The sequence below is a fragment of the Rhipicephalus sanguineus genome, chromosome 9 (genome assembly GCF_013339695.2).
Source record: "Rhipicephalus sanguineus isolate Rsan-2018 chromosome 9, BIME_Rsan_1.4, whole genome shotgun sequence".
NCBI classification, from domain to species: Eukaryota; Metazoa; Arthropoda; class Arachnida; order Ixodida; family Ixodidae; genus Rhipicephalus; species Rhipicephalus sanguineus.
In genome coordinates this window covers 148,805,445-148,832,577 of record NC_051184.2, presented here as the reverse complement: position 1 = coordinate 148,832,577, position 27,133 = coordinate 148,805,445, and the positions used below count along the sequence as shown (strand labels likewise).

The 27,133-nt window shown below is 48.5% G+C and overlaps 1 protein-coding gene across 4 annotated transcripts in view; it reads left to right on the top strand.

Moving 5' to 3' along the window:
* The first annotated feature begins 275 nt into the window (after positions 1-275).
* Positions 276-27,133, top strand: part of LOC119404002 (DNA-binding protein RFX2) — a 478,787-nt gene continuing 451,929 nt past the window's right edge. For 3 of the 4 annotated variants that reach the window (XM_037670633.2, XM_037670631.2, XM_037670632.2), the window contains exons 1-2: positions 294-359; positions 19,636-19,825. In XM_037670633.2, coding sequence (XP_037526561.1) covers positions 19,670-19,825 — 156 coding nt within the window. In that variant the 5' untranslated portion in view covers positions 294-359; positions 19,636-19,669. Of the gene's footprint in view, positions 360-19,635; positions 19,826-27,133 lie in introns of all 4 variants that reach the window. The other variant, XM_037670630.2, reaches the window with a different exon arrangement.

Below are 27,133 nucleotides of genomic sequence, written 5' to 3'. Positions count from 1 at the left end.
CCTAGCAACATGGCGACGAAAGCGTCCCTAGCTTCCTCGTCTCTAACGCGTGCCTAATTACGTCCAAGAAAGGAAGCGTTCCAAGAAAGAGTTCAGCATTGCTGGTGCCTATCGGCACCTACACAATCTAGTTGTTTGCCAAATTTATTCCCTACAAACTGATCTTATAAATGTGTAGCTGGTTTTGTTACTGCGAATGCGCATACCTGTCTTGGAATGTTTTGTGTACCGTTACTATGCAACGAACACGCGGAAGGACACGTCGTTTATGCTGTTACGGCAGTTGGCAACTGTTGCCCTTGGAGTCAAACGCCATCACTACGGAAGCCCGGAGGACCTAGTAACCTGTCAACAAAAAGGTGAATTTGCTTAGGCATGCTGTATCGTGGTCGGCATTGGCGACATTCGCCACCATTTCGGTCCCCGATCTGATCGGGTGGCACTCTCGCTGCCCTAACTGCTGGGCCGGCCTGTGACGCCGCAAAAAATGGCGAGATTTACCAGAGGCGTGCTCAACCCGGCCCCGTTCTTCCCCCGCAGTCTTTGCGGCTAACATAGTCCTTCTTTCATTTCCCCGCGTGTTTTCGCTTTTTGTGCGGCCGCTGACAACGCGAGCGACAGCGCTCTTGGCTCGAGCAGTTGTGGTGTGCGCGCCTGATTGCGTGGTTTGTCATGTGTTTACCTTCGAGCAACTGTGGTCGGCCGATAACGGCTCGCTTCCGAGGGCGTGTGCCGTTAGAGGGAATGCACCGGTGCGTGACCAGTTACCTCCACGCGGATCGTAGTGGTCCATTCGGTTGAGAGAATGTCTCTTGGCCGTCGTCTTGACACCGCACCCAGACAGACGTTTTGGCCCTGAGAAGAACATGAACTACCTGCAACCGAAACGTGTTTCCAGTGTATCTAAAGCGTCATTATGGACTGCTTTGTGTCTCCTGCGAGAAATCTGCCTTCTTAGAATGAAACTAAAATATAAAAAAATGTTGCATTGGGCTTCGTGATTATCAGCCATCTCTATGTTTATGCATATGTAATGCTGTAACTAACCATTCGCAGATGGATGGATGATCATGCCACCTAGCCGTAACTAGTAATATGTACTATAGACAGCAAAATACTAACTCTATGTAGTAAAGGGCTAGATTTCACTCCTGCCCTGATTTTAGCCACCAATCTGGTGACCTTGTCTTGGCTATTTCTGCCTACACAAAGTCTATTTTGCCTTCATTGCCCTTAAACCACAATGCTTTAAAGAGTTCAGTCCCATTGCCTTGCACTGTAGGGTAAAGCCATTTGCAGAAAACGACCTTCTGGCCAAAGCAAAATTGTTTGAATTTAATGTGGCTTTTTTTTCGAATCACCTACCAGTTCAGAACATTTAATCCGAGCAAGGCCATTCTGTAATTTAGTGCCGCCAACTCTAAAAGACTGGCAATGAATTTCATCATGAGAAAAAGATGTGAATGCAGTGACATGAAATAAATGCACTGTAAGGACAGAGATGCTAGGCCTGTAAAAAAGTACTAAGGATGAATTCCAGTGGTCCAGCTCGAGCAAATTTTCTTGCTGAGAAGCTGAATTCTGCTGATTGATCTGGAGCAAGTTTGCATTTTCCACTGGTCGATACGGAGCAACTCGTTCCATGATGGAGGGCCCTGCGTTGATCCGCCTCGTAGAACGAGATTTTGCCGGAACTCTTACAATGTGATGGGAAACTTTGTGCGCAAAACCAGACAATTCACAAGACGAGATAGACAGGACGGGCGCTACTTTCATCTAACTTTATTTGCGGCTTCGCCAGCAAATATATGAAGAATGCACACATGCACAGAAATCAAATGCATTGTCACAAACACGTAATCGCATCAGTAAAAGTAATTAAGAAATTCCATTTCTGCTTTCCAAAGCTTCACTGATGTTTCACTGACACACCTGCCCCCTATCTTCCTGATATGAAACGCTTCCAGTAGTTCCCGTGCCATCTTATCCCTACCTCTGCCAAGAATTTTTATCTCATCTAGTTTCGGCTCACATGCATCGCAACTCGCGTAATGCTCAGCCGAATTAGTACCCCCACTCTTAATAGCCCGTAAATGCTCCCCCGCCCGGTCATTAATACACCGACCCGTCTGGCCTATAGACGCCTTGCGGCAGGTCAAAGGGATTTCATATATAACGCCCGTACAACAGTTAACAAACTTCCTGCCGTGTTTCTTCTGGCATCCCCGTTTCTTCCCATCACGAGAAACACGCGAGCACAACTGAGCAAGCTTGTTCGGAGTGGAAAACACTACTGGCACCTTATGACGGTTCGCCACCTTTTTCACACGGTGCGCAACCTTATGTACGTACGGCACCACAACAGGCTTGACCATGCTCTTTTTTGGAGTGCTTACATTTCCACACATATCTTGCTTGGTTTTTCGCAACAGGGCCTCAGCCACAGACAAACATCCCGCACATGAGTAGCCAGCCGACAACAACCGGCTTACTTGCTTATTAAAGCTAGAGAGCATTGAGTGAGGACAAGATTTCATTAATGCGGACCCCAAACAAAGTTTAGCTACAGCCCTCTTGACCGTCTTTGAGTGAGCCGAACGATAGGGCAATAACTCTTTCTGGGCCCGCGGAGCGTACTCCAAGCAGACATGACCACGTCCTAGCGTAATGCTAATGTCTAAAAACTGTAACGAACCCCGTACCAGCAGCTCGTGAGTGAAAACTAAACCCTTCCCCTTCTGCTGAAAGATGTCCAAAATTCTACCAACACATTCAGGGTACGTCAAATCAGTTATTTTGTCAACACAAATGAGGTAATCGTCCACGTACCGAAGTACTTTTTGCACCCCCATCCCATTCAAGCGTTGTTGAAGAGCACGGTCTACGAAGGTTAGGAACAGATTACAAGAGACTGAACAGATTACAAAGGCGCGTGATCCAATATAGATCCCTTTCTTCTGACGGTGAAATTTGCCCTCAAATGAAATGAATGTCGAACTAAGATAAAATTCAAGAACACGCAGAAAGTTAGCTACAGATAAACCACAAGATTTTTGAAAATCAACCACACCACACACGTCTATGGCATCCCTAACCGCAACAAAAAGATCCTCATGCGGCACAGAATAAAACAAATCCTCGACGTCAACGGAAAAGAGGAATCTTAGCGACACTTTTGCTTCAAGAAACTTCACTACTTCATAAGAGTTCTTAGTTGCGAAGGGGTCTTCAACCTGCAGCGCACTTAAGTGTTTCTGTAAGTACTTGCTCAGGACGTGTGTTGACAAAATAACTGATTTCATGTACCCTGAATGTGTTGGTAGAATTTTGGACATCTTTCAGCAGAAGGGGAAGCAAAACTGCTAGCCGGCCTAGTTGGAACGAATTCATTGTAGTACTTGCGTGAAAACAAACGGGGACGAAGATCCGTGTGTCTCCTTTCTTCGTCCCCGTTTGTTTTCGCAGAAGTACTACAATGGAGAAGGGGAAGGGTTTAGTTTTCACTCACGAGCTGCTGGTACGGGGTTCGTTACAGTTTTTAGACATTAGCATTATGCTAGGACGTGGTCATGTCTGCTTGGAGTACGCTCCGCGGGCCCAGAAAGAGTTATTGCCCTATCGTTCGGCTCACTCAAAGACGGTCAAGAGGGCGGTAGCTAAACTTTGTTTGGGGTCCGCATTAACGAAATCTTTTCCTCACTCAATGCTGTCTAGCTTTAATAAGCAAGTAAGCCGGTTGTTGTCGGCTGGCTACTCATGTGCAGGATGTTTGTCTGTGGCTGAGGCCCTGTTGCGAAAAACCAAGCAAGATATGTGTGGAAATGTAAGCACTCCAAAAAAGAGCACGGTCAAGCCTTTTGTGGTGCCGTACGTACATAAGGTGGCGAACCGTCATAAGGTGCCAGTAGTGTTTTCCGCTCCGAACAAGCTTGCTCAGTTGTGCTCGCGTGTTTCTCGTGATGGGAAGAAACGGGGATGCCAGAAAAAACACGGTAGGAAGTTTGTTAGCTGTTGTACGGGTGTTATATATGAAATCCCTTTGACCTGCGTCAAGGCATATATAGGCCAGACGGGTCGGTGTATTAATGACCGGGCGGGGGAGCATTTACGGGCTATTAAGAGTGGGGGTACTAATTTGGCTGAGCAGTGTGCGAGTTGCAATGCATGTGAGCCGAAACTAGATGAGATAAAAATTCTCGGCAGAGGTAGGGATAAGATGGCAGGGGAACTACTGGAAGCGTTTCATATCAGGAAGATAGGGGGCAGGTGTGTCAGCGACACATCGGTGAAGCTTTGGAAGGCAGAAATGGAATTTCTTGATTATTTTTACTGATGTGATTACGTGTTTGTGACAATGCATTTGATTTCTGCGCATGTGTGTATTCTTCATATATTTGCTGGCGAAGCCGCAAATAAAGTTAGATGAAAGTAGCGCCCGTCCTGTCTATCTCGTCTTGTGAATTGTCTGGTTTTGCGCACAAAGTTTCCCATCAGCTATGCACCATCCCGCCGAATTTCAAGTTTTGTTAAACCATCTTACAATGTGGTCTGCCATTTCCGGTGTAGTCAGGTGCCTCCGTTGTTTTTAGAGCATTTTAAGGCGTTTTCTGATTACCCTGTGCATTTGTTTACAATCCTAAATCGGCGTCATTCGAGCCTGCCTTAACCTGCTGAATTACTTCTCAGTCTGAGCAGTAGTGATAGCACAACTTCTGAAAGTAATAGCATTGACAACGCTGAGGCGTACTTGTAACCTCAGAGCCATTGGGCAAGCACACGAAAATCATCGCCTATGCAAGCTGCCAACACGAGCAACCAGATACATGCAATAATGGAAGAAATAAGGCGCCAACGAAAAGAACACAAGAAGCGACATGGACAAACACTTGCTAACAACTTATTTTTATTCGAAGAAAACGGGTATACACATAGGCTCGGACTTTGACAGCACTAATCACGTGGTGTATTTAAAAGCGATGAAGATTGTACTTGATGACGTATATTGAAAAAAAATGCAATAACTTCAGTGTGCTCCCTGCCAGAATGCGTTTGTGTTTCACTGGTCGATCTGGATTGGGTTGCTCTGCTCCGGATTTCTTTGCTCCCTCGTGGATTCGGCATACCGCATGAGATCTACCAGTGGAACTCACCATGAAAAATCTCACTGGAAGTTTGGCTTTCTAGTGAGGTCTTTTTAGTACTTTTTATAGATGTAGCACATCCGTCTTTTCGTTACATTACATTACACATCTGCCGCAAAACTAGATTGTTGGATGTGGGCGATGGGACAAGGAAGTTCTCTACAGCACTGTGGCTCCAAGAATCGAGAAAAAGCGTTTCTGCCATCACTACAGGTGCCCTGACCTGTATATACAGGTCATCAGGCATAGCCGCTGCTGCCGCTGCTGCTGCATGCCCCACCCAAACTTAGCTCGTTGACCGAGTCTCTCCAGTAGTGTCTGCCATTCTTGACAGCACTCCGTTTTTGTATCCAAAGTGTCATGTTATATGTGTGCGAGCGGGGATGTAACAGATGACCAAGTCGAATAACAAGAAACTGCTGCTGTACACAACGTACTTCTCCCTTTAAAAAAAATGTAGCTCATTTCATGTAAACAGTCTGCATGTTGACAAGGCCATGCTGGAGGTCGAGATGTCCTAGGCTGCAGCATTCTTGTATGCAAGAGGGGTCTCTACTTGAAACTGTCCGGAAAGCCAGGGTGCTTGTGTGGATTTTCACGAGGTTCGGGAACAATGGCAGTGCTAGCGTGTGAATGGCAATACAAAGGGATGGCAGCCTCTCTGAAGACTTCCAGGTGGCACTCGAGACAGCATTGTGGCATTCCTAAGTTCCAACATGAAAGCACTACTTCCCTTCTTGCCCACCATATTCAGGGGTTTGCTGTAGGCCAAATCGCTCTTCTTGGAAACGTGAGGCTTTTCCTGCTGTCACAAAAATGCTCGTAAAAAATATTGTTACGGGTACGGTTGAATTATGTTTATTTACAGGGCGAGGTTGATGGTCAGGTAATGATGGCGTCGGTAGGCTCGACCAGTTCACGTCCTCCTCTTCTTCTTCTCGCTCGGCTCATACCCGTTTCATTCCCCGGTTTCCAGACGAAGCCCGCTGGGCGAGTCCGAATCACTTAGTATGTGTAGAGTGAAACCGCTTAAGACGGGCAACATGTACCAGCTGGGTCCGGCTTGACCGACGGCCAGCTGACGTCAAGCGCGCCACCACGTACGTCAAATCGCTCAAGCGATCAGCGATGACGAATGGGCCCGTGTACTGGGGTAAAAACTTTTCGCATAAGCCACGTTTACGTTGCGGGGTCCACAACGACACGAAGTCTCCTTTACAGTACGAGACAGCCTGATGGTGGCTGTCATAGCGTTCTTTCGATCGCTGCTGCGATGCCACAGTACGAAGGCGAGCAATCCGCCGGGCTTCTTCGGCAAGACACAGCGTTCTGGCGACAGAGTAGTCGCTTTGAAAGTCAAACGGTAGTATTGTGTCGATGCAGCTTAGCGGCGGACGTGCGTAAAGGAGGTAAAATTGACTGTAATCGGTCGTCTCATGCTTTGCAGTATTGTAAGCATAAGTGATGAAGGGGAGAACATCATCCCAGTCTTTGTGGTCGGACGATAAGTACATGGCCAACATGTTAGTCAGAGTTCTGTTCGTACGCTCTACAAGCCCATTCGTCTGAGGGTGATAAGGCGATGAGTGGCGGAACTGCGAATTGCACAGACGAACCAGTTCTTCTACGGCGTCCGCGACGAACTGACAACCACGATCACTAATGATCACACGGGAAGGACCATGTCGAAGAATAATAAATTGAAGCAAAAACATTGCAATGCACGCAGCTGTCGAAGATGGTATGGCCGCCGTTTCTGTGTAGTGGGTCAGATGGTCGACACATACTATCACCCATCGATTGTCGTTCAATGATCATGGAAATGGGCCTAAAAGATCAATACCCACTTGTTCAAATGGTAGACGAGGCGGTGACAGTGGTTGGAGAAGACCTGGCGGAGAAGTCGAAGGGCGCTTGTAGCGTTGACACTGTTCGCAACTTGCGATATAGTGCTTGACGGTGTCTCGCATTCTGGGCCAGTAAAAGCGCTCCTGTATCCGGTGCAAAGTTCTGATGAACCCGAAGTGACCAGCGGTCGCATCATCGTGCATGGCTCTCAGTATTTCCAATCGCAGACTCTGTGGCACGACCAGAAGGAAGCGTGCACCTTTAGCTGAATAATTCGTCTTGTAAAGCAAGCCGTCACGGACACAAAAGCGACCGGTGGCTCCAGGACGCGTTGCAGCGACGAATAGTGGTTCCAAACCAATATCATTTTTTTGTTCTGTCTTGAAAGTCGTCGAGTCTGGGAATGTGGCAGAAATGGGGGCAAAGCAGTCATCAAAGCTGTCTTCGTCACACTCAGTCGTCGTCAGAGGAAGGCGGGAGAGACATTCTGCATCGGCGTGGTGACGTCCAGACTTGTACGAGATGGCGAAGTCGTACTCCTGTAGTCGAAGAGCCCAACGTGCAAGTTGTCCACTTGGGTCACGGAGATTCACCAGCCAGCATAAAGCGTGGTGGTCGGTGACGATTGTGAACCGTAGATATAAGGTCGAAATTTGTGTACCGCGAAAACAGCTGCCAAGCATTCTTGTTCCGTCACGGTATAGTTGCGCTCAGCCTTACTGAAAGAGCGGCTAGCATAAGCCACGACGTGTTCAGCCCCTTGATGACGCTGCATTAGTACGGCACCGATGCCGATGCCACTAGCATCGGCATGCACTTCTGTCGGCGAAGATGCATCGAAGTGACGCAATATAGGCCCCGACGTTAGCAGAAACTTTAGCTGACGGAACGCCTCGTCGCAAGCCGAAGTTCACTTGAAAGGCACGTCTTTTTGGAGAAGACACGTTAGGGGATGCACCACGTCTGCAAACCTTGGAACGAATCGACGAAAATACGAGCATAAGCCCAAGAAGCTCCTCAGCTCCCGCACGGACTTAGGTGTTACGAAAGAGCTGACGGCCTCGATTTTTCGTGGGTCTGGCCTCACACCGTTTTCGTCCACGAGATGCCCAAGTACTAACGTCTCCGTTTCACCGAAACGACATTTCTTTGAGTTTAGGATCAAGCCGGCCTTTTCTACGCAATCCAAAACGAGACTGAGGCGTCTGTTATGCTCGTTCAGTGTGTTGCCAAAAATCACCACATCATCGAGGTAGCACAAACAAATTTCCCATTTAAGTCCACGAAGTATAGTGTCCATAAACCGTTCGAACGTTGCTGGCGCATTACAAAGGCCGAACGGCATAACATTAAATTCATAAAGGCCGTCGGGCGTCACGAAGGCCGTTTTCTCCTTGTTGTTTGGGTGCATGGGTATCTGCCAATACCCTGATCGCAAATCCAGCGACGAAAAGTAGGCAGCGGAATGTAGGCAGTCGATGACATCATCAATTCTAGGAAGCGGATACACATCCTTTTTGGTGACCGAGTTTAGTTTTCTGTAATCAACACAGAACCGCCACGATCCATCCTTCTTCTTTACCAAGATCACTGGTGCTGCCCACGGACTAGATGACTCTTTCACAACGCCCTTTCGTAACATGTCAGTCACCTGTTCTGCTATAACTGTCCTTTCTGTCGAAGACACGCGGTATGGCTTTTGACGAATCGGGTGTGCAGATCCGGTGTCAATTCTGTGGTGAGCACGAGAATGTGGTAGTGAAGCCTCCGTGTCCCCTTGTGTGAAATCGAAGACAGAAAGATGTGTCAGAAGGACTCGTGCAAGAGCGTGGCGTTCATGTGAGGGCAGCGACTTGCTGATCATCCATAAGACCTGTTCTTCGGAACTGCTTCGTTGGGGGTCGCTTCTTTGAGACTGCTCCTCCTCGCTTAAAAGTGTGATAGAGTTGTAAGTAACTTCGTCAAATTTAGCGAGCTTCATATCGCGCGGGAGAATAGCAGGCACCGAAGAACAATTGAAAGCCCACAAATTTGAGGCGCCATTCACAACAGTCACGAGAGAACGCGGCACAAGTACATTTTTCTTCACGCAACCCGTCACAAGTGGTTGGGTTTGCGCGTCGAACGATGAAAGGTCGGACGCAGCAACATTAACAGGAACACGCGATAGAGACCACGGCGCTATAAGCGAATCGTTGGATACGACAAAATAGTTTTACTCTGGTAAGGATGTATCGGCAAGAGTAGAGAGAAGCGCGCCATTCAACGTAATTTCGCCTGTGCCACAGTTAACGGAAGCACCACAGTCCTGAAGAAAGTCGATCCCGAGAATCACATCATGAGTGCACCGTGGTAGAACAAGAAATTCCGTGATGAGATTTTCTTCGCCGAATGAAACACTTGCAACACAAATACCAAGGGGAACAAGACACTCTCCGCTGACACCACGAAATGTCACACCACCATTCCACGGGAACATAACTTTCCGACCAAGCCTTTCTTTGAAAGTCACACTCATGACGGAAACCGTAGCACCAGTATCGACTAACGCAGTGACAGGTACACTATCAATTAACACACACACTTTGTTCTTGACCATCACAATAGGAAGAGGAGTAGTTCGCAGAGACAGAGACTGGCCGGCGACCTTACCTCCATCGGCCGCGCCGGCTAGTTTCCCGACGATGGTGGTGACGTAGAACGTCGCCGTGGTGACGGTGAACGGCGTTGGCGTCTGGTCGGTGGCGTCAGGCTACGGTCGGAAGCTGGCGAGTCACTCCTTCTGTTGTAATGACGGAAGGTATTCCTGGGTGGCGAGCCTGTGGTGTTTACTTCCCTAAGTTCTGTCGGCCAATGATCGTCATAAATTCCTTGTTCAAGGTTAGGCCAAGTCGGTGGTGGGCCGTATCGTGCCTGGCGTCGCCGGCGACAAAAGCGAGAGATGTGACCTACGGCACCACAGCTGTAGCAGACAGGCGATGGGCGACCGACGTTGTAGGCTTCGGGATAAGCTCTGGGACGCTGCGTGTAGAAAACATGGTCTTCTGAGTGCCGATTCGTGGTAGTGTCCCTACGAGTGCGTTGGTCGTGCGTCATGTCATTGGGCAAGGAACTTCGGTGCTGTCGCACCTGGTCGACTCGAAAGTCCGCGCCGCCTGACATGGCCGACAATGCGGATACAGCCGATGCAGGTTCGTGGTGTTGGTTAGATGCGCAACCAGTCTGTTCGACATCCGCCGATTTGGTGTGTCGTTCCAGTTCTTCGCGGACAATTTGCCTCACAGTTGCTGCAAAGTCAAATTGAAAACTGTAGCTGTCTGCAATGCTTGCTACAGTCGCCACATTTGCTAACCTGCCGAACTTGGGCGTGATGCGGCGTAGCTTCAAGGTTTCAAATGTGCGGCAATGCTTCATGACATCAGCGACCGAGGCGAGACTTTCCTTGGCAATCAAGTAGAAAGAATCATGACACCCCCTTGGTGCCTGGAACAGCCTAAACTTCGTTTGACAGTGCCAGGGATTCGGAAGAAGGCGGATCTCTCGTCGCCAGCTTTAAAGCAGCTGTCTTTGCTGATGCTACACGAAGAATACGCAGACCACGTTAAACTTTACACGGATGGCTCTACAAATGCTAGGGGATCTGCAGGAGCTGTTATCTTCCCTGAAAAAGCCGAAACCTATCATTTTAGAGCGTCTCATAGGACTACGTCAGCTGCTGTGGAGCTTGCGGCACTCCGCAGTGCACTTCGAAGGATTCAAGGACAGTCGCCACTGAAATGGGGCATATTTACAGACTCGAAGTCAGCCCTGCACTGTCTGTCGTCAGCTTTACGTCGTGGTGCACAAGACCAACTAGTATTGGAAATAAGACAAATCTATCAGCAATTAAGAGACAAAGGGCATGACATAACTTTTCAGTGGCTTCCAGGCCACTGTGGCATCGACGGCAGCGAACATGCCGATAATTCTGCAAAGAATGCTCATGAAGGTGGCGTGCAGGAAGCCATTCCATTATCACGAACCGATGCAGCAGCAAAGATTCGCTCGCTCGCACGTGATCTAACGCATTCAATGTGGAATACGTCCGGTTTTCTGCATACCCGCCTTCACCGCCTGGATCCGTCACTTCAACTTCAAATTCCGTCCGGACTCTCCCGGTCCGAAACAACAGTCCTCTGCCGCCTGTGGCTTGGAGTGTCTTTCACGAACAGCTTTGCTTACCGAATCGGAATGGCAGACAGTGCTGCCTGTGCTCACTGTGGCAGCGAGGAAACCATTGTGCACGTCCTGTGTCATTGTCCTCACTATTTCCCTCAAAGACAACAGCTCTCAGCAACGCTAGCGCGCCTCGACGACCAGCCGCTTTCTGAACAATCAATTTTGGAGTGCCGGAACGTTCTAGCTTCCAACCAGAAAGCGACGAAGGCGCTGCTGAAGTTTCTCCGCTCAACCGACCTCGCTAAACGACTATGATGCTCCCGTGCTTGAATGTGTGTGCGCTTTTCTTTTTTGTTACTCTTTTTTCCTTCCTTACCTTTCTATCCCCCCTTACCCCTTCCCCAGTGCAGGGTAGCAAACCGAAAAACTTCTGGTTAACCTCCCTGCCTTTCACTCAACCTTTATCTCTCTCTCTCTCTCGGACATTCGAGGATTCACCGTTTTACACAACTTCAGGATCGCCTCTATGTACGTGGTACAGGTCTCACCTGGCACTTGAGCACGCTGAAGCAATGTCTGCTCCGCCCGCTTCCTCTTCGTGGTAGAATCTCCGAAGCACTCTGTGATTTCAGTAGCGAAGCGCTCCCAGGTTGTTAATGATTCTTTGTGGTTCTCAAACCACACCAGCGCAGTGTCTGTCAGGAAGAGAACGACATGCTCCAGCTGAGCCGTGGGGTTCCAGTCGTTGCACTTGCTTACACGCTTATAGTGGGTAAGCCATTCCTCCACGTCCTCGCCGGGTTTCCCAGAGAAAGGGCGTGGCTCCATCTGACGCATCCAGCCGCCGGTTGTCCGCGCCGGAGGAGTCGGAGACGACTGCTGGTCACCGTTGTTGGACATCGGTAGTGTCCCCGGTAGTGTCGGAGGTAGTCGAGCAAGGCGTCGGCTTCGGCGTAGACCTAGCGGCAGCGGCTCCGTCGTCTCGATCGAAGTACCCAGCACCTCCACCACAAAACTGTTACGGGTACGGTTCAATTATGTTTATATACATGGCGAGGTTGATGGTCAGGTAATGATGGCGTCGGTAGGCTCGACCAGTTCACGTCCTCCTCTTCTTCTTCTCGCTCGGCTCATACCCGTTTCAATATTGTAAGCCTCTTTCTGTAGACTCCCTGCTGATCGTCTGCTTTGTTCTGACCGTTCTTTGTAATTTGTCAGTGTTTGCTTCTCAAACAGGCTCAGCATGTCAATTCAACTGCGCTCTGCAATGTATGCGGGGCATGTCTGTGCAGCTGGCAATATCGTGCTTTTTTGGCTGTGGTGTGCTATGGGAAACAGCAAACCATTCCAATACTGCTCACTCAGTATATGACTGTTTCAAGATTGCAAGTTGAATCCACCGTGTCAAATTGCCATTGAAAAGTTCGACCTGTCAGTTGCGTTGTAGATGATAGACCGATGAGGAGTGCTTAATTCTGTGCTTTCGGGAAAAAACTTTGAAAGGGTGGACGTCAGCTAAGATCCATGATCTGTTAGAATCTCACATGCATACACCTCCTGACCAGATAATAATTGTTGGGGTTTTACATCCCATAACCACAATATAAGCATGAGGGATGCCGTAGTACAGAGCTCTGGAAATTTTGGCCATCTGATGTCCTTTAACATGCACCTAAATCTAAGTGCATTGGCCTCTAGCATTTCGCTTTTGCAGAAATGCGGCCACTGCAACCTGGATTCGATCCCACAACCTTTGGGTCAGCAATCGAGCACCATAACCTCTAGACCATTGGGGCAGGTCCTGACCAAAGACTGCTGTCCAGTACCTTATCACTGCGTCACACCTGAAACAAACAATACGTCAGGCCACTTTGAGTATAAGCTGACCAAGGTTGATGCAGACTTGCGGCTCTCCTTAGCCCTTGTGAAGGGACCGACGGGGTCCTGTGGCACGGCTCTTGCTGACTTGCCTTGATAGACACTCCAGAGTAGCCTCGTTGTAGCGCTGCAAGGGACACCAGAAATGACCTACAATATCCACCCTTATTGACTCGAGAGTAGACTGCCTGCTCCACCTGTTTGCGGAGCTGTGACCACCATTGCCGTTTTTGAATTCTCCGTTTTGTAGATGCAATAACCTGGTGGTCCAAGAGTGTTGACGTCAGGGGTGAACCAGGCACTCGTCCCATAATAGAAGAATGCCCGTCACTGCAAGCTCATTCTGTGTGGGGAGAAAGGCCCGAAGGATGGGGCCACATAGTTGTGACATCACTTGCCGTAACGAGACATACTTCACAACCTCTTGGAGTCGGCTTCTTGACAACTTAAATGACGCATGTGGAATCCATGTAACCATTGAATGGCTTCATTAAAGCAGTTTATTGCACCAAGAATCGAATGATGAAAGAATTTTCAGAATACATCAAGTACGATTTGTCGCATGCTTTAGGCGCTTGCTCTCTCCTCTTGTACCAGCAAGCACGCTGAAAGCTGTGTGTGTGTGTGGGGGGGGGGGGGGGGGGGGGTTGACAAGTCGGCACAAAGCTACGTCCATTCGTCAGCATGCGTCACGACCTTGAGCACTTTTTTTTTTCTTTGAATGTGCACCTTAACTGTTAATGTGACTGCAAGTGTGCTGGTGTAATTCTATACTGTGTGTAATTCTAGCAGTATAGAGTGTAACGTGTGCATGTCGCGGCATCTCGTGGCAGCAGTGGTAACTATGCAGCTCACAGTGCTCAAATCAGCCAGTGGCCGTGGACTTTGTGTTTACCACGCGGCCATTTCGGATTATGGCATTGTTTGTCAAGAGAAGAGTGAGCGATTTTCAGGTGGCTTTGAAAATGTATTGTAAATGCATAAGGCTGCCTGCTGCACGCGTGGCACCATACTGCTTGGCTCACATGTTCTCGGGACTACCGATGGGCAGCATTTGCTGACCATGTTCGGAAAGTGTTCCAGGCCCCTTATTTCCTTTGTTCTTGCAGTGGCACACAAGTAATCATGATAATGCATCCATTACCTTGTTATCACCTCCGTGGTGCACATCAAAAGTGCTGGTGGTGGCAAGCAGGTGGAGCAGATACAAGACTCACTGGCCATCTTGTAATTCACATAAAGTGCTGGCCGGGGCCTCAGAACAATAGAAGAGTAACCAGAGCTTGATGGTCATTCGAAGCTTGATCTCCCAAACAAAAATGTGCAAAATTAACATGTCCATAGGAGCACCTCCTTTTCCCAGAAGGAGTACTCATGCTTTGCTTGCCACAAAGATTGAGATACAAAAGCAGTGATTCAGAGTTCGTCTTTGTACCTCTGTTGGAGCATGGCTCCCATCCCGTACTCTTAAGCATCGGCAGTTGCTACTGAAGTGGTGAGGGGTTGATCACACGGCACTGCTTGTTGATAACAATAATAGCTTCACTTCACGGAAGCACTCAGCGGCGTTGTCGCAGGGAAAAAAAAAGTTCCACGATGATGAAGCTGGCGAAGAGGCTCTACGACATCAACGAAGGGGGCTATGAGCTTGGAATAGTAGCTTACAAGTTCGACAAAGGAATGCAGCTCAGAGACGTTACCGGATGATGGGGCATGGACCTTCAGTTTCAAGGTTGCTAGGCCTATTTGGTTGGCGACATGTCCGAAAAGTCTCAAGTGCTTGTACACTAAACAAATGCTTTTCATTTAGCTGCAGGCTGGCCATCGAGATGCAGTGTAGAACATACTGTCACGCAAAGGTTTGTAGACCGCTCAACCGCATATTTGCGAAAGGGGATGATGTCATCTTTGACATTGGCTTGCCGAGTAACCCAAGGGACAAATCGCAAATCATGATTACTGAATTTTTCAAGGAAAGCAGAACAGTAGGCCTGAAAACTGATATGCAGAAAACTGAAGTAATGTTCAACACTCTCGGAAGAGAACAGTGCTTCACGATAGATTGCGAGGCACGCATAGAAAGTGGTAAAGGAATACGTCTACTTAGGACATGTAGTGATCACAGATCAGAACCCTGAGACTGAAGTAACTAGATGACTAAGAATGGGGTGGAGCACATTTCACAGGCATTCTCATGTCATAAATGGTAGTTTACCAGTATTTATGAAGACAAAGATGTCTAACTCAGGGTGTCTACCAACATGGAAAACCTGGAATTGTGAGGAAATTTTTGAAAAACCTGGGTGGGGCATGGAAACTGACTAATGGCAGTCTGTATGACTGTTATGAAAACAATCTTTACCTTTAAGCTTATCAAGTCACTCCTTTTTCTGCAACTACAGCAAACAGCTAAGCAGATGCATAAAGAAAAGGACAGTGTATACTGTTGTTTAAGATCACGCAACATAACCCCATTCCTAAGCATGATGTTGCTCATGCCGATAAATTTGTGCTTGTTTGTCTTGGCCGTGGCCTGAGCTCAGCTTGAAGGCATTCTGGTTTGGCCAGAAGCACTTTAAGAGGCTTGCCGGGCCAGGTCAAGCTCATTCTGGGGCAATGCAGTGATAGAGATCCTCAGTTATGCTCTCTGTTTATGCAAGTGCCCTGGTTTTTCAAGAGTGAAGCTCTTAAAGCTCAAGGCAAGACGTCAGGTGTCCGCAGAAAACCCTCCGAGCCATTGCTTATCTGTGCCGTTGTTTACCAAGCCACTGCTGCGCACCGCCTGGGTTTAACTTCGCCCAGCCGCGCATGTGCTGAGGAGCAGCCGTCGCCGAGCTTGTCCGGTGCTTGCAACGTCTGTGACAGGCTGTGGTTCGACTCTACTCTGCCTATGCCAAGGAAAGACCTAGCATCAGCCAAGAAGGCCACGTCGGGCTCCTAAGATCAACCAGCTTTGCTGTCTCTTATAGGGACGAGCGAAACGATTTTTCTCATATTAGTAAAGTACTCTTTCACGATACCAAGGACACCTCGCTTGCTGTGAGAAGATGCCTAGTAAGCGAGAAAACATGCAGAAACAAAATGTGGGTGGTGACGTCACCTTGAAGTTTTCGCACCATTCGCCGTGACGTCACATGTTTTGACGGCGCCTACTAGGGACTACGTAGTTCCTAATTGGTAAAAATGAAGTACATTGTCCTCTGAGGGGCCATAGACTTAACATACGAATTTTGGGGTAATTTTGTAGAGTCAATGGCGCCAGAATACGATAAATACACTTTGAAATCCGTGACATCACACAGGGAGATTGTCACAAATTAGCGGGTTATAAAGCGCGCGCGAGGCCGCTTTCAAACTGCTACGAGACAGAACGGCGCGAACCGCTCGCCAAGAAGCGCGAAAAGACGAAAAAACAAGCATCAAAAGACGCCGGCGCGCCGCATCCTCCTCACCCAATCGAGCCAGGCGCAGACGACGCGATCAAACGCCCGGCAAATCCTGGATGTTTCTAGAAGGAAGGGGGGACACATCCGCGAGCGATGCCGCCGCGATTCGAACCTATGAGAAAGCTCTCGCCCTTTCCCAAGGCTTAGCTGTACTGCACGCAGAAGAAACATCCCGACGCTTCTAGAACCCGGGGGAGAAGGGATAAAAGCGTGCAATCGACGGCAGTGAAGTCAGTGAGGGAGTCGAGAAGTCAGGGAAGGAGTGAGCGAGTCAGTCGGCCCTGATGGTGAAGTTATGCTACGTGTGGCTCCGTTAGCCAAAGAAGACGTGTTTATGATGGTGTGCGGTCAGTCGATCGTCGATTTGGAAGAATCCGATGACGACACCGTGTGAGCCGTGACAAGTCACGACGACGGTTGAGCTACGACGATCAACGCTGGAGCTGGCGTGAGTGTTTCCTTGAAGAGAAGCATTCAATTACCGTCCAAGTATTGCGGACTGGATACGCCATTGTATATTCAGGACTTTAACGGTCATTGAATAGTTGTAATGCATGCGATTGCATTTGTAGCGTGTGATCTGTTTGTTTAGCTCCCGTTGTGTAAACACCATCTGAATTATTTTGTGAAGTTGTAACTGGTACCAGCCGAGTGTGCACGTGTTTGTGTTATTTGTATTGCCTTAACTGAGAATATATTTCGTTTTCGTTTGTGTTGTCGACTCTCGGCTCTGACTCGGTCTTTGGACCACAACCGGCGTTCGCTGGCGCACCAAAGGACCAACCCTAAATTGTCCGCGCTTTCGTGGTGCGTTTTCGGAGGGCCGTGACGCCAGCCCTTAGAATCCGCCCGGCGATTGCCAACCCGATTAACGGGATTAGTGACAGAGATATTCAGTGCGAAAATTAAAAATGAAATTTTGAACTTGATTTTCTCCTCTATTAATAAACTTATGATGGCAAAATTAATGACATTAGAGTTCTGAGAGCACAATTTATCTATCTAAACCGCGTTTCTGTTTAGTGTCCCTTCAAGCTTTATACGGCTCGTGTCTTCCTTTTTTAACAGCGAAGCTGTTCAGCAAATTGTTCCTTGTCCGGCGAACCAAAAAACTTTCATCATAAACGGGTATGTGCCACAGAAATTGGGTAAATCCCACTACTCACCACTGGTCCACTAAAAATGAAGAAGGCAACGGTTAGCCTAACGAATGGCTGCAAAGCGACGCCGGCGAGCCGAAGACCCCGAGTACGTACAACGAGATAATAATAGGGAACGGGAAAAGCAACGGTGGCTGCGAGCAGATACCGAAGCGATGGAAGGCGCACGCCAAAGATGACGTGCCCGTAGATCTATGAGAGGTGCAAACACTTGGTTTCAGCGCAAGGTTTTGTCTCTGCGGTTTGGACATCCGTGTCGTGTCTGTGACTGTCTGTGGTTTCATGGTTAAACTTTGCGCAACGGACACGAGATACAAACGAAGAATACACGAGTACGGGCACCGGACTCTCAACTGATCGGGCTGCAGCGCCATTGTGGTAGTCGTGTCAGAGGTCGGTTGACTCTGTGTGAACGTCCGGTGGAATCTTGTGGAAGGTCATTCCAATGTACGGGTCACCACTGTAGCGGAGAGGCAGAGGAAGAAGCATGCTGCTACATGCGTTACCAAAACCAACTGATTTATTCGATGGACCACGCGCTCGCCTCTCGTGCCTCCGCAGACCTCATCGTCCTCGCTGCGTCGGCACGCCGCGACATATTAATAAAATCCACTTGTATGTTTGTGCTCCTACCTTTTGTACAGCCAGCTCGGCCATTTCTTCATTTCCGTGATTTGCCATACCAGTTCAAGGACGGTCATAACGTAGTTCAGCGCAAAAAACAGGCAACAGACGAGTAAGAGGACAAGGACACAGCGCATTCTTCCAACTAAAGTTGGAAAAGAGGCTGCACCACAGACCATAAGCGAAAGTTCGTTCCATGTGTTCAAGGCGTTGTGTACGCCATCCCTCTGACGTGTGGTAGAAAGTACGTGGGTCAGACGGGACGTTGCCTGAACGAGAGGCTCCGTGAGCACTACTACAGCGTCCAAACGACAGTATCGGGGCACTTCGGCATCCACGTGCGGGATTGTGAGTGTAGACCCCTCTTTGAAAACACTGCGGTCCTTGCACGCAGTCGGGACAACTCGCCTTTAGTTGGTGAGGGAAATCATCGAGGCTGAGAAAATTAAACGGTCTGGGGACGCATGCGTAAGCATGCCTTCCTTGCATCTTTCTGACAAAGAGCTTTTGTTTTTGGCGAGTCATGGGAAGGGGGCCGGTGTTGGCACACGTGTGTGACTTATCGGCACTTTTCTTCTTTTCACCTTTCGGTTTTTACTTCCTGGTTTTTTCTTTTATCTTTTCTTGCTTTCCCTGTGTGTATATTTACATGCGTCCCAATCCAATAAACTTTAGTTGGAAGAATGCGCTGTGTCCTTGTCCTCTCACTCGTCTGTTGCCTGTTTTTTGCGCTGAACTACGTTATGACTGACTCGTTCCAACTCGCCCAACAAGCAACGTTGCTCAGTTCAAGGACGACAAACCGGCTTGCCCAATCATCGACTTGTCTCCCATAGGGGATGGTTTCTGCACCTCAGGTGCAGGCAGTGTTAGTGCATTCTGGACTGACCGTGTCCTTCAACACCAAGTGAATGCCTTAACCATTAATTCACTTGAGCCCAAAGCTTGCGAATAGGTGTTCAAAAGGCTTTTCCATTCATTAGATAGAATAAGGGGCTTCTCACGCATTTGTTGGCACTGCGAGGGGGTGTTAAGTACTGTAGTTGCAGCAAACAGCAGCTGGGTCCCACCCTCGTGAGTTTGTCGTAACGACTACCAGATGTAGATGCTGCGTGCCTTGGGCCCGTGGACCTTGTGAAACAGTTTTGGGATAGTGGTTGCTAATTTTTATAAGCACCCGCACTTTTATTTCACAACTATGACATCTTGTACACGTGAATGTTGATGTAGTAGATGAAAATGGAAACCAGAACAAAATGCAAAAAAGTAACCACTGTCCACAACAAGCAGGAGTTTTTTTTTTTCTTTCTGAGAAATGTTTAGTTTGCTGTGGTGGATTGGTGTAGCCACTTGTGTGGTTACTGATTTGCCTCTTTCCAGCTGTAGACGGGAGACGGTGGCCTGAAGAGCCTTGATGGAAGCTCAGGGTTTCATCGCGGAGATGCAGCCACTGAGCTCGAGTCACGTCCAGCAGCCACAGAACTCGCCCCCGCAGGCACAGGCAGTTGTCTCCCAGCCAGCGACCACCATGCAAGCAGCTACCACAGCAGCCTCGCAAACCCAGGCAGTGGTGTGTATGCGCATCTTTCTCTCTGCTCTGAGCATCGGGCATGTGTTGGGCACATGAGACGACAAGAATGTGCTCACTTGTGCTGGTCAGTAATTTATGGATACCAAGGAGGGATTGTGGCAGCACGATAATTATAATCTGCAGCAGCAGTGCAAACCTTAGAAAAGCTGGAAACAGAAACAGAGAGGAAACAAGATAGATTGTTATATATGTTGCATAGTACAAACCACAAGGCCACATCGGCACGAGATGGTATCGGCAGTATAATTTTATTGCCATCACGAAACCCAAACACGGAATGCCAGGATTAAATATTACATGCGATCGTGGACAGTGGGGCTCTCCATAATCAGGGTCAACCAACCTGGCTCAGTTTACCCATGGCACTCAGCATCCAGGATCTCTACACAACACCCCACTGCCCTTAGTTCGGGCTCAACAGTCGGCCAACACCAGCACAATGTCTCGGAAGGTTTTAGGGTGTTTTCTTGGAACGCTGTGGAATGCATGGGCCAGGTGGTTCTACACATTGCTCAATTGGTGCTGGATGCGGTGTTACTATGTTGTCCGAGGCTTGCTCTTCAGGTTTGCTATGACCTGATGTCTTGCTGCTGCTCCCTCCGCCAAGTGAAGGGCCCAACGCACCTCAGGGTGTTCTTCAGCAGGGGCAGGTTGTGCTAACCTGATGGTAGTGCTGTTTGGACGAAGAAGCTGGTTCACGTGCACACACAGCTTTCCGGGAGAGCAACTTGATAAGAGATCAATTGCTCTGAAGGTAGAGACCCATGGTGGAGCTTTGGCTGTGGTTCTGTGCAAACACAGAGTCCTCGGGCTGTAACATGCATAGTGTAGGCAGAGCTTCTGTCAACCAGGAGGACTTGTCAGGGTTTGGGTGCAGCTGGTTCAGCATGGTAGACAGTCGGCGGCCCATCAGTATCGCTCCATGGCAGTGTGTGCAGTTACGTGCTGCTGTAAAGTTTTCCAGACCCTGTGCCTGGCTCCCTTAGATTATTCGAGACAGTGCCTTTCTTTGTGTGCATTGCACAGCCAGTCAGGAATCGGTACCAACTCGCCCAATTGCCAATACTGTTGCCTCTTTGGTGGTCTTTTTCATCTTTTCAGCCTGCCCATTTGTGGATGGATGGAACAGCACAGATTTCATGTGGCAGATGAGGTTGGCATCTAGGAACCCCTGAAATTCTGCTGATTTCACTTGTGTTCCATTGTCCGAGGCAGGGGTATCTGGCAGGCCATGTGTTGCAAGCAGTCTTTTTGAGGTACTAATTATTACAGCGCTTGATGTCATTGATGTCACTGGTATGACCTCGAGCCATTTGGAACAAGTGTCCACCGCAATTGAGAAGGTCTCTTTTTGGAAGGACCTGGCAAAGTCGATGTACAGGCGCTACCATGGAGTCCAGGTTGTCTCCCATGGCTGAACTGGTGCCAGGGGCATCTTGGGTGGTGTTTCCTGGCAGGGAAGGCACTGAGAGTCCCATTCCTCAATTACTACACCGATGCCAGGACCTGTGGAGTGCAGAGCTTCCAGGATCTGGAAACGTAACTTCTGTGGAATCACCACGTGATTAACTTCTTTGTGGGCAGACAGCTCATGTTGCCTGGGCGCGAAGGCTGGGAATTAAGAGCTGAATGCACCTTGGCCACCCCTCCACCCCCGTTTGAGGACATAAAAGGGGTCCTTGGCAGAGCCACATCGTGTGCACAAACTTTGAAAGCATGTCCATGACGACCTCTTTTGGGTCACCCTAGTGCTGGTGGAAGTCTGTTGAGACCATTTGTGTGGCCCAACTGTTTTCCTGGCCGGATGCTGGCATCCGTTCAGAAAGACTTACCACCTCAGCATCTGTGAAACAAGGAGCGGCTTGTGGTCTGTCTGCATCTTTAATGGGCAGCCAAATACATATTCGTGGAACTTCCTTGCCCTCCCAGCGAGTGCCTCCGTATCAGTTTGAACATAATTCCACTCCACAAAGAGCGAGGTCCTTGAATAGAAAGCACTCGGTGCATCTGTGCCATTCGGCCTTCCGTGACTCAACACCGCTCCTCTTCTAAGTGGGGATGCATTGCAGGCAACGATGATCGCCTTCTCGTCAAAATTTGTTGACACCTGGTTGGATGCCAGTTGCTTCACAAGGTTGAACGTTGTGGGTTTACGCATCACCAGGGCACCTTGTCATCCAACAACCGGTGTGTGCGTTCTGCGATACTGGTCTTGTGTGGCAGGAATGCATGATAGAAATTTAGAAGGCCTACAGCTCAGCTTTGTTTGAAGGTGCTTTAAGCATGGCTTGCGTCTATTCCGGTCTGGGGTAGATTCCCTCAGCATCGACGCAGAAACACAAATCACTCCTAGCTGGCATTTTTTATTCCTTTTCGACCTTAACCCCTTGTAGTCCGTTGTCGGCCCCTGTCCGACAACGCAATGCGGCCAGAACAGTCCACTGCCGGCCACAGTCCGATCGAGGGTAGGCATTTGGACTTGAATTTCAAATTTCACGACTTTTGTCTTTGCGATGCTAGCACATTCTTCTCATGCATAATGCACCATCTCTTAATAAGGAATAAATGAACACTATTTTGTCAATGTCTACTTTTTTTCGCACGAAAGGGCAGCACAATATTCAGCACGGACCTTCTCGACATATGAGTGTTCGCTCTGTTTGTTTTGAAGCACGGCCTCTTTTCTTTTCAAACTAGTATATTCAAATAACAAGGCACCAGGATACAACACTTCACTAAATCATCTTTCAAACTAGAAAAAACATCTTTTTCACATTACAAAGCATTTGTAATGTCAATATAAATGGAATGCTTATGAAGACGCCACTTGTTTAGCTGCATTGAAAGCCACTAAGTGTTCATTCTTCAACACTGCACTTCCAAGCATGTTAAAAAGTCACAGTTTCGCCGCAAGGGCGAAGCAATGAATGCGATAGCAAGAAACTAATGCTATACGAAGTGAGGCTCGCCAATGGATACTCTCAGTTTGAACAGCGCTCCGGTTGCAAAGGCGGCCGAAGCAGCGAAGGAAACTAGCGTGCTTCAAGTGTCGAGCTGTGACACTTGATAGTTCGCGCTCATCTTCTGTTTGTTCGTTTTGCGGCGTCCCTTGAGCTCGAGTGACTTTCGTACGCTCCGTAACATGAGTGCGGACATCACGGTGAAAGCGTGAAACATCCCTCTTCCCCTCAGCACGAGAAAACCGCGCGAGCAGACAGCGGAAGGGCAAGGCTCTCCCTGCGCAAACATAAGAAGAAGCGAGCGAGCTCGCCGACGCGCTCCTCGCGCCATCTCGCTGGTAATGAAGAAACGCTTATAAACGCCTGCCGTCTCCGAGTCCGTCCAGCGCTAAAGGGTGTGTATATAACGCTCGCCGTTAGCTACGTGGAGGATCTGCGTTTCGTGGCGTAGTGGCTAGCGCCACTCGCTGCGGAGCAAGAGGTCCCTGGGTTCGATTCTGCGCTTCGGAAGCATTTTTCTGAATTATTTTTCTTTGGGGCTTTTATGTATATATATATACATACTTATACATATACGGTGCATGACGGCGGCGACGGCGACGGCAAAATTCAGCCGAGACTGTCCATATAATTGCTATCGCAATAAAAGTAATCCAAAGGGCTTCTGGAAGGTATTCTGATGTAATGACGCACAAGTCGTATTCCTAAACGCATCAAACAGGGATCCAGTATACTGTCAACAACGCACAACTATTCTAAACAATACATTCATTCAGTCATCTTCATCTGCAAAGCCCGGTGATGAACTACCGCATGTGACTCCTACTAATTTTTCTCCCAATGATTTCTGTCATATCTTGCTCCACTGGCATAAAAAAAAATAATAATTAAACTTATAGCTCGTCTTGTGGAGCAGATATCACCTCAAAAGTTTTTGAAAAACACTAGTGAGTATTGCTTTCATTATTCTGGAGTATATTCTTGCACAGTCAGTTCAGTCTGCTTCGTTACCTCAGGATTGGAAAATAGTGAAGGTTGTGTCAGTCTTGAAATCCAGCAAAACTCCTAATGTGCTTAACTACTGACGTATATTCTTAACTTTAGTGCCATACAAAATAATGGAGCATGTTATTTTCACTCATCTGAAACTTTCTTGAAGATTTTCAACAAGGATTTTGCAACTCATACTCTTGTGAAATTCAACTGCTTTTGTTTACTCATGGTTTGCTCATTTACCTTGATTCTGGCTTTCCTACTGGCTGCATATTTCTTGACTTCTTTATAGCCTTTGGCAAAGTTAACCATATGCGTCTAGTGCATAGACTAAGTGTACTAAATGTAGGCCCTGCAATTGTTAACTGGATTCATGCGTTTCTTTCTTGGCTTCAATTCCTCACTGCTAATGATAGTACAGTCGAACCCGGGTATATCGAACTTGCCAAAAAACGTTATTAGTTCGATATATGGCATAATTCGATATAGGCCTGCTATAGGATTTTGACACAAAGGCACATAACAATAAGAAAAGTACTTTATTAATATGGTGGCTTACTTGCGTGCCCTACTTTGGAACAAAATAGTTCTGGATTTTCTTCTGTGTCAACGACTTCGCTGCCTGCGACAGCACGCACGCCTCCACATTGTCAACGAGTCGGAGCAGCTGAGGCCGCAACCTCCCACATTCACGCTATAGCGCCGGACCAACGCAAGTGCACTAATCACTTCGGAGGATGTAGGCAATGGGCCATCGTCAATTTCCTTATTGCTGTCGCTTTGGCTCGTGGTCGGCACGACGTCTGCAACGTTGTCCTCATCTTGTAGCTCACCCATGATGGCGACATCATCGTCCGCACTGACGAACTCGTCGAATGTCGATCCGTCGATAGCTCCCGGGAACTCTGCCAGCTCGCTCCAAACTTCGGCGGAAACACCTGCGGTGTCTTCAGTGCTGTCATCGGAATTTTGGGTGTCATCAGCGGGCATGCGGAAGCCGGCATGCCTAAAGCAGTTCTGGATCGTCTCCTTCGTGACATCTGCCCACAATCTACTCAACATAGAAAGAGCTCCGAGCAAGTCGATCTTAAGCTCCCTGCCGACACGAAGGTTCTGCAGCAGCCTCTCCACCAGGCGCTTCCGATAGCCGGCTTTCAGTGCGCGTATAACGCCTTGATCCAGTGGTTGCAGTACAGGCGTAGTGTTTGGGGGCAAAAAACGCAGCTCGATGTTGCTGAAGGTCGTACTGCAGTGGTGCGACGAACAATTGTCCACGAGCAGGCACACCTTGCGATTTTCGCCTACCAAATCATCATTCCACGACGATAGCCACCTGCTGAAAAGCTCCCCGGTCATCCACGCTTTTGAGTTTGCTCGGTAGGTAACTGGAAGCGACAGCGCATTTCCAAAACACCGCGGTGCCGTGCTTTTCCCGATAACCAGAGGTCGAAGCTTTTTCGATCCGTCTAAATTAGCTGCCAATAGCACGGACACACGAGCTTTGTTTGCCTTGCCGCCGCAAGTCTTGTCGCCACGACACGCAAGTGTCTTGTTTGGCAACATTTGCCAAAATAGAGCGGTTTCATCCGCATTGAAAATATCTTGGGCTCGATATCTTGCTGCGATATCTCGCCAGTTTTCCTCGAGCCATTTGTCTGCGCTGTCCAGGTCTGCCGCTCTGCTTTCACCTGTAACAGCTTTGCCAACGATGTCGTGCCGTTCTTTGAACCGTTGGAGCCAGCCTGAACTGCCTTGGAAATCGTTCCTGCCAAGCAGGAAAGCAAGGTCCTTGGCTTTCTGCTGGATCATAGGGACGGACACCGGGATGTTTCGCGACCGAACATCCACAAACCATTTGTAAACGGCCGCTTCAACATCTTCGTACACAGCAGTGCGCACACGTCGGGCGCCACGGGCACCTGGCCTTTTGTCCGACTTGTTCCTGATGTCTGCCTTGTTCTTCAGGATAGTACTCAAGGTGCTCCTTGGAATTTTGTACGCGGCGGCGACGTTGGACTTTTTTTCACCGTGCTCGACCCGATTTATGATTTCGAGTTTGCCGTTTGCGAACGGCAAATTCTGCCTCTTTGCACAAGCCATGACGACAGCGCGCCAATAAAGTTCACAGAGCACCAACAGGCAACACCACCAGCACGGACCACGCTGAATAAGGACTCGAGGAAAACAGGCAGCAGCTGGCACACAAGCATAAAGAAAGAAAAAATGGCGCTCACTTCTACCGCCTCCACGCCTCGGAGAAAGCACGACGGCCTCTGATTGGCTGTAAGCGCTGCGAGCGGGCCAGGATCATTTCTTGCAGGGGGGTGTTCGCCCGTGCACAACCGGGTCTAAACCACTTTTTCTAGGGTGGCGCCAGCAGTTTTCCCCGCCACCGCGAGGGAAAGCCAACTTGCTGGGGCACTTTTGAGGCACATGGAGTTTGATATATCGGTTGTCGTTGCTATTTTCGTTCGATGTAACAGTAACTTTTGCTATATATTCTCAATGTAAGTTTACCGTGTTTAGAAATTGTTCAATATACGGGATAATTTGATATAAACGGGTTCGATATAGTCGGGCTCGACTGTAGTACATCTAACATGGCCCCTGTTGAACTTGGCATTACTCAGGGCTTTTTTCCGGGTCCTCTGTTGTTCTTAATATGTATGAACTCGCCCACTAGCATTTCCTCACAAATTAGTTTATTTGCTGACAACTGTATCATATATCGAACAGTAACGACAACCTGCGACGTCACTAACCTGCTGTCAGATCTGAACCGCAAACACAACTGGTGAATCATGGCACATGGAACTTAATATTTTAGGAGCACGGAAGCCTGGGCGAGTTTGTATGACAGGATGGAATAACTGCACAGTGCCGACGAAACAAGGACAGACGAAAAAAAGTAGACACTACAAGTGCAGACTTGAAACTGAATTTATTACAGAAAAAAGCGGAAAAGAAAACCACATTAGATGGCGCAGATGTGCGCATGCTTGCCCAGATGGTTCACAAAAAACCCACTAATAACAACAACAAAGCCACTGTGGTACGACACCAGATTTCTGCAATCACTGAGCCTGCTATCCAGCAGACTCAGTGAATGTTGGTTGACACATGCCTCACCGTTCTTTTTTATTAGAAAGGCTTCTTACAATTTCCTCTGTTAGATTATTATCGTGTCTGAAAATGACAGAAGTGTCAGATAGGGCAGGTGTAGTGGCGATTCCTCCGAATTGCCGCTAGACTCACTTGTAGCAGGGAAACCAGCGCTCATTGCCACAGTGCAAGCGAACTGCACGAATGAGCGCACTGAAGAAAACTATGGTTG